We start from the raw sequence: 14744 nt of genomic DNA on the forward strand, positions 1-14744 counted from the left end.
TCTGCCTACCAGTTCCCCACAAGGACCTGCCGAGGGCGAGGGCCAATATCCCAGTGGACGCAACGCCTGTTTACAACAATAAAAGAAAGCGATGTGCCCTATCCTCCTACACGCACATATGTACTTTGATTTAGATGCCCGTCTCCTAAAAAAGCAGTCTATGGAGGAAGGGAAAAATGAATAATATCCATGCCACGTATTATCAGTGATAGAGTAACAGGTTCAGTGTCACAGTTCATCTATTAGATCTTTATACAGTCTCCAACAGAAATCAGGGATCTATCTTTAAACCCTACTGTCCACAGTCCTTTAACCCAAACGGGTAATCCCCATGAAAACACAGATTTTACTGTGTTAAGTAACATAAAGACTTTTTTTGCCCCGATAAAAAAAGCACCACAACAGGTACAGCTATTAGTCCTTAATAGGATCCTATCCAAGCGGTAGAAGCAAAGTGAGTCAGAGCAGCCACCACAGTACCTACTGTGTTTGTCACCTACAGCATTTCAGGCACCCAAATTTGGCAACCGTGGCGAAGGAGTATTGCCAAGGTGTTGCACATCAATACTGAGCATCCTCCCTGCTCAGAACAATTTCCCAGAGGTGCTGAGACCCAAGAGAAATCCTGGGGTGATGGTAATGAGATCATTAATGCCAGAGCCAAACACCAGCAAAGAGCAAATGAGGACACAACTCTTATTTCTTTCAAACAGGCCAAGTACAAGACGCAGACCTTATGCCAGTGCTATGGACAGATAATAGCTGATCTGAAGCTGAACAGCTTCATCTCCTCAGATGAAGTCTCACAAACTAACTCTATGCTAGTTAAAAAAATCATCTGTATCAGTAGTGAGTTTATAATGGATGAATACCCCGAGCCACGTGGCTGAGGCACCTGGGGTCCAGCAATATGTCATGAAGTCAAACTTAGTGTATCGTCAAACCACAGCCCCAGAATTCAGGGCTTGCTGCGAACCATCAGCACTGTCCGCTCGGTAAAATGTTACATTTGCTAAAGGCTCCTCCTGTCCTCCTCTCCCATGCCATGGTGGGTTTGCCAGACCTAGCAAAAGTACTCCTCATCTACAAATTCAGAAAGTAACAGCTAATTAGACAGCGCTGGTAAACAAGGTATGAGACAACAGAGGTCTGAAGAACTCCTTGCATGTGGGCAAATATTTTGCAAACAGGTATCTTGCGTTCCAGCACTCCAAACTACCTGGGCAGAGTTACGCTGCTCTCATCACCCATTACCAGCAAAGCAGTCCCCAAGGGGACACGTCCCCGGGATCTGGGTGGCCCCGCGGAGCACTGGGATGACTCCAGGCTGGTACAGACCACGCTCCGCTCCACCTGATCCGACTGTCATTTAACTTCAGTGATCAACGGGGTAAAACAGGGATGATTTAACCATAGATCCAACCGGCCAATTAGTAAAACAAATATTCCAGCGTAAAGGCACCAACATCCCTTCCACAACACCTTTTTCCAGCCGAGTCACATACTCCATTTTTATAGAAAATAACCCATCAGAGGCCAGCTATGATACTAAATAAAACCCATCTTAACGCAGGTGAAAGCTATTTAACTTGAAAGAACTGAATGAAACCACTTTGCTTCCAGCCTACACCACAGCTACACACCAAGGCAAGCACTTTTAGAAGAACAGTCCTGCAAATACATGGCAAATAAGCAGGGCATATATTAGTTGTACGCAGGTCAGGATCATGAGGCTGATCCCTCATTCCAGGAATAGCAGGACTATCTGGCATCTATTCTGGTCAGCCCAGCTTGGATGCAGAACAAGAGAATACTTTTCAATGGTGACATGGACAGCAGTTCACGTCCTTCAAGGTGCTAGCTTAGATCCTGGAAACACGCAAAGGAATTTTCTGGAGAACTGAAGGGGAACAAAGGCCAGTATCTATCAGACACCTGTTCCACACAAGAGAAAATTCATTTTAAAATTATGATGAATGGTTTCAGCTCGGCCTCCCCTCAAAAATAAGGATGGCAAAAGAGTGAAGCACTACTGACATACACTCCTTGAGCACTCCACAAGGAAACGTATGTTCAAACCACTTGATGCAAACTCCAAACCATGCACTTTAGGCATACAGGTATTAGCAACAAGTACAACAGAAATGCTTATTAAGTGTATGCCTTGCAGAGGACATACATGCTACAACTTGTTAATTTTGTACTAAAAAGTCCTATTGTTTTGTTAATTCGCGTGTCAGACATCCAGTTACTGCTCTCGCATCTTCCACTGGCTTTTTTAGTGCATTTCTCTGTAATCAAGGCACATTCACGATAGAGGATGTGAAGTTCAGAAAAGGAAAGCACTTATCCTAAAGTTAGAAAAATTATCATTAGAGAAGCTCCGCACCGCTTGCCTATTTATCCAAAAGGAAAGCTTCAGAAAATAGTAACTACCTCTGCAATATCAGAGGGAGGGGGGAAATATTCTCCTTCACAATGATGGCTGAAAGCAATCCCATGCAGAAACACTCTGCACGGCCGTGCCTGGGAGGAGAGAGGAAGCTACACGAAGAGGTGTACAGGAACGCAACATATGTAAACCATCAGAGAACCAAGGGGGAAGAGGAGCAAGGATACTATTAAGAAAAACAAATGGACAAGGAGCTGTCGCCTACCCTCAAATAGGAACACACAGCTCCCCGTAATGGGAAATACGAGGCCAAATTCTGCCCTCACATTCCTAGGAAATCCAAAGTAAACTCTCCTTCCAAGTTCGAAGAAGTAATGCATATTGGAAGGGAACACACGTCCGTGGAGCAAACTTCCCAGCAGAAGTTTTAATTCAAGTTTTCTCCTGTGTGCAGGAGCTGATGGGGCTACACCAGAGCAAACCACCAGAACAGCCGCAGGACACAAGTGGAAGTGGTGGCCAGCACCAGTTCCCTGCACCGTAACAGCAATACAAAAACCTCCAGGAAAGAAAAAAAAAAAAAAAGTATTGTACACCACAGCAAACACATTACCATTGCTCACTCCCAAGCTAGCTAGTTAAATCATTGTCTTGCCCAACTGAACGTTGCGTTGAACGTAGCTTGTGTCTTTGTCATGATCCTCGCAGAAGGAAAACGGTAGGAAAACTCAACATACTTGCCTAAACAGGGCATAATAAAGTTTAACCGTAAAATAGCAGGAATAAAGTTGAGGAAAGGGAGTTAGTGACACACTGTAGCAAATCCAGGATTCAAGTACTACAGGTTTAATGTAATCTTTGCACGACAACTCCCAGTTCTCTTGAGATGGATTTGACCTGGTTTTTATTTAAAAGTGCACCTGAAATATTTATAAACAGCCCCTTGAAAAAGTATTCAGGTGCAATTTAACTGTTTAGCATCTACAGTGATTTTGACTTGGCATGCCAACTCTTAAAACTCACTGTGTTTGAAGCTCCTTTTATGCAATCCTAGGGACAGGGGATAGTTGGATCTGAGAAAGTAAAACTTCAGACTACTGCCACCCCTCCCACACAGCAACAGACTATGTTGAGTCTGAAAAATATGCGTGTGGTGAGAATTAGCTAACGTCCTAACTAGTTCTCAAATCAGAGAATATCTATCAGCCACAGTAAATTCTACAGCAAATAACTGGCTTCACAGCGGAGGGGGGAATAGGTCATACCAGATCTTAATAAAAAAAAAAAAAAAAAGGGGGCCATAACATAATTGCACACAATAACTTGATGAAAACCAGTTGCCTCACCATCACATCTACGATGCCTGTCTTTCACTACTTTGTGGAGTTTGTTAAAAAGTGAGTTTGATAAATTTCCGATAAGTGTTACTGAAGTAAGCCGTAATGAAGCAAGGCAGTTTTAAATGTGGAAAAGTGTCATCAACTTGTCAAATTGCAACTTAAAAGTCAAGCTCATCAGACACCTTATATTTCAAGTAATAAATTATCAAGTCATAACTCATTAAGTATCTTTACATCAGTCATTTATTTAAAAAATTCTGAAGAATTTCCCTGGCATCAACTCGTACGTCACATACTGTAACACTCAAAGCAATACCACAACAAAGAACTCTGACCTCCCAGGTCTTCTCAACATACGACGCTCGCTCACAACGTTCAATCACTCCTGCTTTCAGTTATATTTATTCATAAATGACATAAATATGCAAGACGACATGATGGTCCATTGAATATTTTAAATACTTTCTCAAATTCTACAAACAAAAGCAATTTAAAAAGCAGCAAAAATGAATAGAAAGCTGATGAATTAAATGAATTAAAATTAGAAGCCATTCATAAGGGTCCATTAAAAGCTAAACATTAGTACAATGTTCTAGACCCGAGGATCGCATCTGCAAGCAAGGCTACAGCTCTTAACCTGAAATCACCAACTGCTAGCCCTCTTAAGGGTCCTTTAAAAGACAAAACATCCTACTACCTCAACAAACAGTTTGAAAATTACCATTTAAAAAAAAAAAAAAAAAAGGGCAGGCGAGAGAAAGCTGCTGCTCTCAAAATGAACATCAGCATGGTGGCCAAATGAAAATGATTGAGTCTGATACCAGATACAACCCATATGGGCTCCTACATCTCATTAAGACTCTCCTCCTACAAACACCCATGCACATGCTTGACGTGACGCAGTGAGAACTCTCGGCGACTGCAAGGCTACGCGCTGTAGTAGCACAGTTAAATACCGGGCGACCGCAGGATCAACGTGTTTCACCTGAGCCAACGGGGAAGCCAAGGAAACAGAAAACCACAGAAATCAAGCGTGCTGCGAAGGTTTAGTTGCGTGACAAAATAAGACTGAACAAGACAAACGGAGAATCAGCGCTAGGTGCACACAGAACACTGCTGTCCCAAAAGCTCAACCTTATTCAGTGCTATAACTACGCTATTTAAAATTGGTTTGAAGTTCAACACCTCTGTATATTTTCTAAAAAGTGTAGCGATGCTCGTAACCGACACGCATCACAAAACACACAGTGAAGCACTACAGCACACTGTTGCTGTAACTCACAAAGTTTCAATGGCCCAAAAGCATGCTCCCCATTAAAAATGTAGGCACTTCACATTGTCTAAAGCACAGTGTGAACAATAACCAACCGAACACGCTTTCACCTCCTTTGTCAATGAAGTCAAGACAGCCAAGTCATGCAAACAGCCTGCTGATGAGAGCATCTCAATACACCGCTTCGCTCAAAGGAGGAAAATGCCCTTCACAATGGAAATCTTACAGACTACTTCCTTGGCAGAGCACAGCAACGGGAACTCACATTTGGAAGGTACAATATGAACAAAAATCGGAACTCGGCACGGTAGAACAAATCAGAAGAAGAAAGAAAAAGCAGAGCACCACATGCCTGCTTTAGTGCCAACTGATATTTCTAGGACAAACTTACGGAACCCATTAACTGCGAGAGTACAAGTTTTTTGGAGTTTTGGGGGTTTTTTTAATTAAATTAACTACCGTATGTCACCTTCACCATCTCATAAAGACCTCCACAGTTACTCAGCGCAAAGCAATCAGAGAGACCCGACAGCTAAAGCTTTCAGAAATCCGCACCATTCCCACACGGAGCACAAAGCCGATTCCTTTCGGATGACAACAGACACCAAGAGATCAACATCTCAGGAAGGGAGTTGTTGCTCTCGTGGCATCTTTAGTTTCAGCCGTTTCCCTTCTCGCTCCCTAATGCTCCATCATTTCTACTCCTGTAGAAAACACAGGTAAATCTCCATCCAAACCACAGAAAACTGCCTGCCCCAAACCACAGTCAGAACGTTTCTGGCTGCCCGTGGATCTCCAAGAGGTCCCCTGTACATCAGCGACAAAACAGCACAGAACAACAAAAAGATTCAGGTCACCGCCACATCCACGAAACACGTCTTCCAGCTCCAATTAAACGCTTGAAAGAGAATTTTTAAAATCCACAAGCTTTTGAACGGGGAGAGAAGGGGCTGCATCGGGGGGAAGAGGGGGTGCAACCAGCCGATATTCGGGCAACGGGGCAGCGGGGGTGGGGGGGGAATCAACAAGTCTGCGCAGCACAGCGCGGAGCAAAAGCCGCGGCAAAAGGTGCGGACGTACCTTGTGGAGGTGCCTTTCCTGACATCGCAGATGCTGCATTTGAAGGCTTCGGCACTGTTCCTGAAGGTGCACACGCTACAATCCCAAAAGCCTTCGTCGGCTGCAGGTTTGGCTTGCCTTTTCGGCCTTGAGGAGGGGGAGAGAGAGGGGAAGCGTGTGCGTGTGTGTGTGTACGTGTGTGTTTGGGGAGGAGGAGAGGCGGCGGGAGGAAGAGAGAAAGAAAACACACACATGAGAAACCATGTTACAGAGCCCCGAAACCCAGCGCCTGCTCTCCCCCCCGCGCCCGGGAAGAGCCGACAAACACCTACCGGGGCCGGCGCCCGGAGAGGTGCGGTGCGGAGCCGCGCTCCGCCCCCGGCCCCGGCCCCGCGCCGCGGGAGGGCCCAGCCGGGCCGGGCCGGGCCGAATCCAGCCGGGCCGGGCCGGCCGCGTCCCCCGGCGCCCCCCGCACGGCGGCGGGGGCGGCGTCCCCCCCCCCTCGGCGGGAGGGTGGGAGGGTGGGTGGGAGAGTTTGAAGGCTGGGAGGCGCGTTCCCTCCTCCACCTTGTTAAACCTCCCTTTGTCTGGGAGCAGCGAGTGCGCGGAGCGGGAGTGCGAGCGAGCGGAGCCGCCATGGCTGCTCTCGCACCAGACCAGCCCTGGCACCGGCGGCAGGCAGGGAGACACCGGCGCTCCTCCGCCTCCTGCTGCCCTTCCACGCTCCCTCCATCTTAGGAGCCTCCCTCCCTCCCTCCCCCCTCCCGCCCGCACCCCCCCCCCCCCCGCCCCGGCCCCCCGCGTACCTGGCGGGGCGGCGCGGGCACCGCCGCCCCCCTCCCCGCGGGCTCCCTCCATCTTGGGAGCCCCTCGCCGCCGCACCCCCCCCTTCCCCCGCCGCGGAGCACACGCAGGCAACTCCCAGCCAGGGGCCTACCCACCGCCATCCCCTCCCGCCGCGCCAGCGCCGAGCCGGGCCCGCCGCCGCCGGCGGGGCAGGGGCGGGCAGGGGCGGCCCCCGCCGCGCTCCCTCCATCTTAGGTGCCTCTCCCCGCGCCCCCCCGCGCCCCCGCTCACCTGGTCGGGCTCTTCTTGTCGCCCATGACCATGGATCGGGGCCGCCCCTGCCCTGCGCACAAAGAAAGAGGCGACGGGGAGGGGAGGGGGACGGGGCTGCCTCGGTCCAGCAGGCTCCGGCTGCTCCTCACCCCCGCGCCGCCGCTCCTGCCGCTGCCAGGCTCCGCTCCAGACTACCAGCGCAGCGCAGCCCGGCGCCCTCCCTCCTCCTCCTCCTCCTCCCTCCTCTCCCTCCCCGCGCCGCGCCGCTCCGGCGGGCGGAGCTCACCGCCGCGCCGCGGCCAATGGGGGCGGCCCCGCCGCCAGCCCTGGCGGGGAGGAGAGCGGGGAGCGCCCCCCGCGCCGCGCCGCCTCCCCGGCGGCTCCCACCCCGCCCCGCCCCGCCGCGGCCCTCCGCCCCCGGCCGGGAGCCCCCTCGGGCCGCCTCCTCCCTCCCCCCCTCCCTCCCTCCCTCCCCCGGGCGCCGCGGGCGCTGCCCCCCGCGCCGGGACCCCCGCGGCGGCGGGAGGGCGGGCTCGGCTCGGCTCCGCTCCGGCGGTGGCCCCTTCCTTCCCCGTCCCTTCCCCCTCGGAGGGCTCGCCGGCCGCCCGTCCCCCGGGGAGCGGGGCCGAGGGCGGCGGGGCCTGCTGCGGGCGGCAGCCCCTGAGGGCAGAGCGCGGGCCCGTCCCGCGGGGAGCGGGCGGCGGGGGCAGCAGGTAGCGGGGCAGGCGTTAGGCCCGCTCCCTCAGGGGAAGGGCGGCCGGAGCGGGAAGCCGTGCCTCGCCCCGCCGGCTGCGCTGGAAGTTGCCCCGGGGGCTTGGGCAGCCGGGAGCCAACTCCGTGCCCTTTCCTCGGGCACGGGCTCCCTGCGCCTTCACAAACACCTGGGCTGCTACCTTTACGAATCTCCTTCCCGCTTTGGGTCGTGTCGCTCGCCCCATACGGAGCCAGAGGCATTTCGGCAGCGCTGCCGTAGTCTTCCAGAAGCATTCCCACCAACCCTTCAATGACCCGTCAACTCCACCGAAAGCACAAGCTGTGGTTCCGCAGAACTTCCCAAGGTGGCAAAAGGCGGCATTTCCCAAAAAGCGGGAGTCCTGCCCCGACTTTCCCCCCTGCCCCTTCGGGCCTGCAGAAACACTGGCGTGGTGGGCTGGACGGCAACGTGCCAAGGACCGGCCCTTGCCACCTTCGCTGAGCCGCTCTTCACGCGGGGCCGGTTCCTCAGCAGCGGCCGCAGGAGGAGACGGGGGCAATGAACAGCTGAGGAAGGATGGGTACCGAGCGATAAATACAGACAAAAGTTGGTTCGACCGCTCCTAGCTGCGCGAGCGCAAGCCTTGCAGGGCAGACAGTTTTTTTCACCGTGCTTTCCCAATTTCTCAGTGGCGACTAAGCCAAGCTCACAGCTCCCGCCAGCGAAGAGCAAACTTCATCCCCGGGCAAGAAACAGCGCAGCGGGAGGGATGCCTGCGGGCTGCACGGGGCTGTGCCCGGGGAGCGGGGCTGCAGGGCGAGGGTGAAGATGGTCTGAACAAAGTGAACCTGTGGCTGAATGCAAGAAAAAAGTAAAAGAAAATTGCTACTTAAAAAGCAAACCAATCTAAGTGGCTTAAGGCAGGATACGCTCCTACCATGACGGGAGGAAGGCATAAGCGTGTCCTGCACTTTAAAGCTTTTGCGATCTGGACTCACTCTCGAGCCACAGAGGTTTTTTTCCCCTCCACCGATGCCCATTTTAAGAGTCAAACCCTGCTGACAGAGTCACCTCTCCATATTTAATAGCTGTGTGTAATCCACTTACCCCGAGCCAGCCCCCCCATCCCCACACAGGTAATTTAACCCTTGCTGGCACCGCTGCCAACCGATTTAACTGCGATTTGTACAGACGAAGACTTCCAATGACTTTTTTCTACGCCATGCAAGTTCCCGAACAATACAGCGAGAAGCAGACATACTCCAAGGGCAGAGTTAAGGTTGCGCAATTATCACATGTAGGAAGTGTCATTTTCCCATTGCATCTGCTGTTTTCCAAACATTTTTGCTCTTTTAGATTACAGCAGTAACGTTTGCATCGGGAATCTGTGTGGGAACAGTAACTCAGCAGTGCTCATGGGGTCTGGTAAGCGCAGAGTCCTGGTGTGCAATCACTACCAGAACTTCATGGCGATGATGTTTATGGAGACAAGAAGAACACCGTGTTTGGGGACAAGGTCAGTGAAGAACCTGAGAAGAAGCGCAGAAAGGTGGAAAGCGCTGAAATTTTGACTCGGGAGCGGATCTAGGCACCGTCTGATTCCTGTTTTCTGCCACCGCTGCTTCCCTTCGCTCCCCATTGCCATGTTAAGGAGAGCAACAGCCACCACATGCACGGAGTTATTGTGGAAACACCAAGGAGCTACGGCCCATTTTTAGAAAGCAATTTATCTCCTCAAAAAAGTTTCAGGGTGTCTGTTTTCTTTTCATAGCAAAAGTTGTTTTCTTTCCAAGAACCTACTACATCCTTTATTATCAATTCCCCTGGAAACCTTCCTTCCTCAGCAAATAATGCTTTCAAAGTCACATGTTAAAAGCTTGGCAACCCAAGTATAGCGTGACTTCATTCAATCACGTACGTGCAACGGTAAGTGATCGTTCCCAGTTTGTTAACCGCTCTTCAAGCCGCAGTTGAGTGTCTCTCCCTTCACGGATGGTTCCTGGAGGAGCGCCGCGGCCGACGGTGGGCTCATGCTTTGATCCAGCTGGAGCTTTTGGGATGCTGCATCCCACGGGCAGCGCTTCCCTGCTCACCCCTCCAGACACCGAGACGCACCGAGACAGAGACCATTGGCAGAAATCAGGGCTGAAAATACAGTCAAACTGAATTACAGCTGCCTCGGTGGGGTATTTCTTTCACACCACCGTGTTAGTGCAGTGACTTATCCTGCAGGCCTCAAAATTCACCAAGGTGGCACAGGCAGCGCACCCCACTGAGCATTTGGGGATTTTTAAAGGAGTTTGGGCTCTTGCGCGGTCACAAGGCAGCCTCGGGCAAGTCATTTAGCACTACTTCTCATTAACTCCAGCACTCTTGATTTGAAAAGTGAAAGGAGGACATTTCTAGGCTCACATGTGAATCTATGGCACCAGTTTTCAAACCAAACTTATTCCAGCTGAATGTTTTGGGCTCCACAGTAGTGTTCAGTTGGTGGTAAATCCAGCAGAAGAAATTCCCACCCTTGCATCCAGAAGATGCCGCTTTCTCAGCAGTGCCAACTGTGTGCAACTGCTCGCTTGAGAGCACTGTCAACTGCAAGAGGATCCTGTTAACCCACTTCTTTCTACCTCTCCCTTTCCTCCACCATGTGTCTTTTTAATGACAAAAACCTTGTAGAGAGACACTGGTTGCAGATGCTTCCAGGGCACGACCAGGGACACGGCACCAGGGCAGGCACGCTCACGGCAGCTGGGAGAGCAGGGCACAAAGCTCTCGGGCCAACCTGGCTGCCACAGCCTACACTGGGAGCTCACATGCAAACGGCTTTGCCCGGCAAAGCTTTGGCTGTGCGTCAGTACGTCCTTCGTGTCAGGTACGGAGATGTTGGGACGAGACAGACGGGGCACGGTTACCCCTCTGCATCGGCTCAGCATCCCCCTCACCTGAACCATCCCTCACCCCAGCAGCGCCGCAGCTGCTCCTCCTTCTTTGCTTCAGCCCCGAAAACAGGCGACGGTCCAAACCGGTGGTCCGTACCCTTGCCGGAGCAGCTGGCCAGGGATGCTCAGAGGCAAACCCCCGAGCTAAGCATCCTGCTAATAGCCTCTTCAGCGCGGCGAGACCTCCAAAACCCGGGGTGCCGAGAGTGCAGAGCTAATTCCCTGCACCTGGACCGTTGTTATAAACGGATTTAAAAATAAACTGGGACGCTACACACGCAGCCAAAGTCAGTGTTTGTGCATAGGGTTCAATGCCAAATATAAATATTAACTTGAGCTTCTCGGCCCTGTTGGTCACTGTGGTAAATACGCATTTTTGTAATTCTGCATCAGATGTGCATAACTTCTCAGAAGTGACTGCTGTCCTGAACGGCCTGAAGTCTAACCACTGGTAAATGACTTTTCTGTGGATTTAATAAGGAATTTGTTACACAGGAGTTGGAATCAGGCTTGGGACATGGGTGTCTCTATTAGTTTAGCCAGAGCTAAAAGGATCAGAAGTGATGCTGCTGCTCTCTGGGGCAGGGAAGTTGCGTATCACCACATGATTAGCACCCTTTAGTAGAAATGGGTGGAAAGGGAAATTATCAGTCGAGGGTAGAAATGGTGAACCAGCTACACTAGAGCACCTTGACAGCCAGCATTCATTTCACTGTGTCCTACTGAAGGGGATTAAATGTGTTTGGCCTCCCCAGGTTTCCAGGATGAGAAGACATCAAGGGGTGGAAGAAAAAGAGGCTGCATGAAAGCCGGTGGACCTCACACAAAGTAGCATAACGTTTGCCGTACTGTGAGAGCATCCTTGGCAAGGGAAGCAGGAGCCTATGCTCAGAAGCCTGGAAGTCTTCACTGCAAAACAAAATACTAAACCAGAAAGCACGCGTTGGCCAGAGACACTGATGGCCAACTAACCGCACCGTCCCTTGTTTTCAAAGCCCAGCATTAAGTGCCATCGACTTCAGGTGCCGACGCCAGTGAGAAGTCAGGAGGAAACTACTCCTGGAAGTCTCACTTAGCACTTGACAGCATCTTTGAAAACGTGGTGCAGGCTGAGTTTGTAAGCTTTTGGGGAAAAGCGTTGTGCTAGGGATTGTGTAAACACAGAACTGGCTAATGGATGGCCCTGGTGCACCACAGAGATTTACGCATGCTCCAGCAAAATGTACTGGATTAACAAGTGTCTTGGATTGATACAGGGACTCTAAGAGACTTCACTGATAATTGTGGGAGAGAAACAAATGATAAGAAAGAGTTACCACACAGCGTGCCATTTTCCAGACTTCAGTAAAGACTCGGATGCACGTTCAGATGGGATATTTTTAGCTGGGCTGGGAACACAGGCATAGCAAAGTAGGCAAGGGATGAAGCAAGGAGAACCACGAGGCTCGAGGAAGATCATTGGTAGAGCTCCTCAAAAAAACTGCCTTGGGATGAATATTGCTTGAGATTTTCCTTAGTGACCCCATTAGGAAAAGGAGGGATTGTGCTAATAACCTGAAGATGAGAAGCAGAACGTCACACTGGAGGAAGAGAATAACTTTGAGAGAAAGCAAAATGGAAATGCGATGAAATAGAGTGTTACCGACTTAGGCAGCTGGGTGCTCGTAATAGAACTTTCTGACTTAGAGCAGAAGCTCGTTGGTATGGCACACAGGAGGGAGAAGACCTGTCTCAGGTGTTTGTGTGCCGCTGGTGTGACTTAGCTCCTGAAAAGGCCCATGTCAAGCAGAGGGTATCAGAACAAGTACCAATGAATAGAGACAGGGAAACATATAATGACTTTGTATGGTGCACAGGCAAGACCTTGTTGGAATTACCATTCTCCAGACAATTCTCCAGTTGAAGAAAAAAATGCATTCAAGCTGGGACAAGCATGGAAGAGAGTTTCTAGGATGGTCAGAAGAGTGGAGAGCCTATTTTATGAAAGAAGTCTCTACAAACTCAACTTGCTCAGCCTAGGGAAACAAAGGCTGGGAGGGGATATGACCACTCTTTAAAAAAATACGCTGGGGAAGGAGTCAGCACATCGCAGCAATAAAAGAGCTAGCAGACAAGAAAGAAGAGCACAACTGTTCTATGCTGGACGTGTAGGCTGGAAACTAGACATCTGTTTCTAACCTTCAGAGGAGCAAGGAACAGAAACAGCCTCACAATGGGAGGAGCAAAGGCAGTCAATGGAGAGATGGACCTTGATCACTTACAGAAGGAATCACACAGCGGAGCAGCTCACGCAGTCCCCCCTGCCCCTGTGATGCCACTGAGGTCAGACCCTACTGCTGTCATCAGAGCCCCATCTCTCCCTCCTCACCCACCTGCACCAAATAATCTCGCCCGACTCATTTCCAGCCAACAGATTTCAGTAGATGTTCTCTCAAGGGAAGGGGAGAGGTACAGAGAGAAGAAAACTCTTCATCCAACTTTTGTGCCTAGAAATGGATTTCTCAAACACCCAGGGATTTCCAGTTTGCTTCTAAATTTGGTATGTGCGTTCTTCCTCCCAGAAAACTTAAAACTTCCTCTATTCAGCAAAATAAGGGTATTTTTAAAGTTTTCTGTCTTTCCTTTTTTTTTTTTTTTTTTTTTTTAAATATCATCTATTTATAGATAGTCTGCCATGGGTTCTTTGGAAAATAGTTTTAGAACTGAATTAGCAAGTGATCAAGTGCCGACTATCAGGAACTTCAAACAGCAAGCCAAAAACTTTCTATCAGAAACAGCCTGCCGAAGAACAACATAGTAGAAAAAGGATCTGAAAGATGAGGAGCAATGTGCAAGCAACAGCCAGTGCCAAGAGTCTCCAGGGCCTGCAAACCCTTAAAGTGCCAGACCGACGGGAGTAGAAAACAGCCTGAAAAGGTAGAGAGGCATAAAAAAACCTCTGCGTGCAACAGCGTTAAATATAAAACTCGGCTGAGTAGAAAAGAAAGCCAACAAAAACTAGAGGCTCTAGCTAAGCATCCTGCACGCTGTATTCTACAGATAGCAAACACTGTGCATTTAAATCTGTAATCCCTTCCCAAGCAAAGAGGCTTTTGCAGTAGCGCAATCTGGATGTCACCAGCATATGAATAGGCATCTTGGGACTGCTCTGGAGAGCAGAGGTCAAAGTTTAGTGATGTATGTAGTTGTCTCCCTAATGGGTCTTATTGATTATTACCCATAGAAACAAGCAACGTCTCCAAATCTGCCTCCCCCTTTGTGCTAGATGCTGGCAACCAAGAAAAAGCACCTTGATCTTCTAGCTCCACGCAGTTTGTAGAACACTGAAGCCTGCGACGAGGAAAGACACAAAGTTGCTGAACAGACTAATGAAACGCAGCAAGTGGAAAATGGTAAATAGATCTGTGCAACATCTGCATAGCAATGATACATGGGAGCACAGTGTCAAAAAATAATATGTAATAAAATAAAAAAAAAATTTAGGATGACATGAGGGGAAGGGGAAGAGCAAGTCAATGTTGCAATTCAATCACCTAAGTAAATTATGCGTTGTGGAAGCGGCTGAAAAGCCCCAGTACAGATAAAGCCAAATTCACACTTATCCAACCGCAGATATTCCAGCAAGATATCTTAAATATTGCAGTGAAATTGTTGTATCTGTGATACAAAATGGTGGTAAAAGGTTGGTATCTTCACAGCACAAGCACAATTCTGTTGTGGCAACTTCAACAGGAGAGCAAAAATAGAAAAAGCACCAGGAGGACTGGACCAAAAGCACCAATGCTATTTTCTCCTATTCTAGTGAGCACTGCTGTGGCAGCCAGCCAGCACGGTCGTGTGAGCAGAGCCATCTCAAGCAGAGCACTGGGAACTCCCTCAGGGGGAGACTAAGCTGATAAATAAGCAAGGGTAAAGGTGATTATCAGACCTCTTCAAACTTCCTGCGTTTGCAAGATAGAGCCAGAGAAAGCAGGCTCACTCTCGAGAC

The 14744-nt window shown here is 50.1% G+C and overlaps 1 protein-coding gene across 2 annotated transcripts in view; it reads right to left on the reverse strand.

Annotated features, from left to right (window-relative positions):
* RYBP (RING1 and YY1 binding protein) overlaps positions 1 to 7203 on the reverse strand; it is a 45181-nt gene extending 37978 nt beyond the window's left edge. For both annotated transcript variants that reach the window (XM_075714299.1, XM_075714298.1), the window contains exons 1-2: positions 7142 to 7203; positions 6086 to 6211 (exon numbers count right to left, since the gene is read on the reverse strand). In XM_075714299.1, the coding sequence (XP_075570414.1) occupies positions 6086 to 6211; positions 7142 to 7173 (158 nt within the window). In that variant the 5' untranslated portion in view covers positions 7174 to 7203. The remainder of the gene's footprint in view (positions 1 to 6085; positions 6212 to 7141) is intronic.
* Positions 7204 to 14744: the final 7541 nt, after the last annotated feature.

The sequence above is a fragment of the Pelecanus crispus genome, chromosome 7, assembly GCF_030463565.1.
Source record: "Pelecanus crispus isolate bPelCri1 chromosome 7, bPelCri1.pri, whole genome shotgun sequence".
Taxonomy (NCBI): Eukaryota; Metazoa; Chordata; class Aves; order Pelecaniformes; family Pelecanidae; genus Pelecanus; species Pelecanus crispus.